The sequence below is a fragment of the Alosa sapidissima genome, chromosome 3 (assembly GCF_018492685.1).
Source record: "Alosa sapidissima isolate fAloSap1 chromosome 3, fAloSap1.pri, whole genome shotgun sequence".
In the NCBI taxonomy this organism is placed as follows: Eukaryota; Metazoa; Chordata; class Actinopteri; order Clupeiformes; family Clupeidae; genus Alosa; species Alosa sapidissima.
The window spans coordinates 5754715-5757214 of record NC_055959.1 but is presented as its reverse complement, the minus strand read 5'-3'; the positions used below and the strand labels follow the sequence as shown (position 1 = coordinate 5757214).

At 45.5% G+C, this 2500-nt stretch overlaps 1 protein-coding gene across 2 annotated transcripts in view; it reads left to right on the top strand.

The window, feature by feature from the left end:
- Positions 1–2500, top strand: part of rab11fip4a (RAB11 family interacting protein 4 (class II) a) — a 72270-nt gene that overhangs the window by 59692 nt on the left and 10078 nt on the right. For both annotated transcript variants that reach the window (XM_042087194.1, XM_042087195.1), the window contains 3 exons: positions 375–592; positions 1466–1633; positions 2071–2205. In XM_042087194.1, coding sequence (XP_041943128.1) covers positions 375–592; positions 1466–1633; positions 2071–2205 — 521 coding nt within the window. The remainder of the gene's footprint in view (positions 1–374; positions 593–1465; positions 1634–2070; positions 2206–2500) is intronic.

Sequence of the window (2500 nt, the reverse complement as noted above, 5' to 3'; positions counted from 1 at the left end):
TTTATCTCTCTCTCATCACTCTTCCTCGGCCTCTGTGTCCCTCTCTTTCTCTCTGTTGATATTTATTCTATGTCTCTCTCTCACTCTCTTTTTCTCTGTTGATACATTCTCTCACTCTTTTTCTCTTCCTGTCTCTCGATAGTTATCCTGCCTCTCTCTCTCAGTCTCTCTCACTCTCTTTCTGTCTATTGATATTTATATTCTGTCTCTCTCTCTCTCTCACACACACACACACACACACACACACACACACACACACACACACACACACACACACACACACACACACTCTTTTCATCTGTTGATACATTCTCTCTCTCTCTCTCTCTCTCTCTGTTGATATTTACTCTGTGTCTCCTCTCTTGTCTCTGTAGCATGGTGAGCAGGGTCTGGGAGCGCCCATCATCATGTGCACGCGTCCCTACCCCGAGTGCCAGCTCTACCCGCAGGAGGACGGCCTGGGAGGGCGCGATTCCCACGAGTCGGACATGGACAGCGCCGCCGACAGCGGAGCCGGATCGGAATCCTCCGATGGCGGTCGCCACGATGACAAGGATGAAGGGCTAGGGGGTCTCTTCCTGCCGGGAAACAAGTCAGTTTAAATTAACTCTTTCTTTTTTTTAAAGAGCTGATGTTTTAGTTAGTATGTGTTTTTTGACATGCTATTAGTAGCCTATACATCCACTGTGATTTGCAGTGGATATCATTAAAGGACACTTTGCTATTTGCTACATGTGCTATTTTTTCCTATGCCGACATGTTGTTATAAAATTCTTTCAATTGTGATGGTCATTTTTTCCATTGCTCAGTGGCAAAGTCACACAGTCCTATTTGAGTGACCTGAAAGTGAGTTTTATCGAAAATCTAACACTGCAGCTTGAAGCAAAAAGGCTAATCGTCACCTAGATTGTGATGTTACAGTAATGTATTACAGTAATGCAGAGAGACACTGAATGGAACAGGGCCTAATCTGGGCCTTATCTGGGCCAGGTGATCTCCACTGTCGGCTGCACCTTACTGCTGACTCCACTGCTTTACAGTCTTCTACAGTCTTGGCTTTTTCCCCTTACACCGGGAGGAGCAGTAAAGGGAGACTTAATGGTTTTTGAGAGGCTAATTACACTCAAATGTGTTTACATTTTGAGTCGTTATAGCCAAGGATATTTCCTGTTTGTTTTAGCAGCCAGCTGAGACGTTCCTCATTAAAGATAACGCCCTGCTTCTGCTGCCTTGGAAAATGAAATAAAAGCAGCTCAGGTCAGCTCATACACAGCTGTACTGTATGTGTGTGTTCCTCCAACAACAACAACATATTGCATTTATATACCAATAACAAAGTGGTAGGTTTGTAGGTCTGCTATCGCTAGGTCTCCTGGGCTGCCATGGAACTTCAGCTCAGATGGTTCATTGCGGAGCCCCCTCTGGCCCGTGCTAAAATGTCTCCTCTTGTGTGCTGGCCTCTCAGCTCTGGTCAGCTGATCCCGTCGGCGTCTGCATCCGTCATCTCCACCGAGGAGCAGTTTGAGGACTATGGCGAGGGTGAGGACGTGGACTTCACTCCCAGCAGCCCCTGCCTTGACGACGAAACACGCACCAACGGCTTCTCGGACCTCGGCTCCTCGCTACCCTCCAGGTGACTTAGGGTAGACACACACACACACATGATACACATGCACATACATACATACATACACACACACACATACACACAGAATGAAAACAAAACCAGAAACACAGTGGTCTTCATAAAGTTCGTTTTCAGAGTCAGTAAAGACCTTTAAGAACCCTTAAGAACCTCTGAAAATCCTTTATATTCTATTGATGCATTGGTCATTCTCAGTTTTCTTCTGAATTGCTGAATGTTATGGTTCTCTGACATCTAACAAGCCTACAGTGCACACACCATAATGTAGTCCTGTTGTCCTAGGTCTTCACATACAAAACAAAAATACATAATCTTGATGACCCTCTGAAGATCCCTTTTGTTCTGCTGGTGCATTAGTCAGTGTTCTCTGACTGATTGTGCGGTTCTCTATGGTTCTCTTCCCTGCTGCTGTCTGTGGTCCTCAGTGCGGGTCAGACCCCTCAGAAGATCCGGCACTTGTACAACAGCGAGCTGCTGGATGTTTACTGCTCCCAGTGCTGCAAGAAGGTCAACCTGCTCAACGACCTGGAGGCCAGACTGAAGAACCTCAAGGCCAACAGGTACATACACAGGGTTACAGTGGGGTCTTGATTTGTTTGGCAATATATTAACACACATATCTAGAACACAACAAATTCTGAGTACTGAGTATTCCAAAATCTTTGTTTCTGAAGTTCACGTCTCATCCATGTCGGAAAGTTAATGTTAATACACCTTGTCAGCTCAGTAATTAACTGCAAAACTTGTTCACCATAAGGGAAATCTAAGCCTTTTTTATCCCTGTAATATTCAGTGCAAACCGACACACACACACACACACCACCACCATGAGTCGCTCTGACTCATGCCTCATTA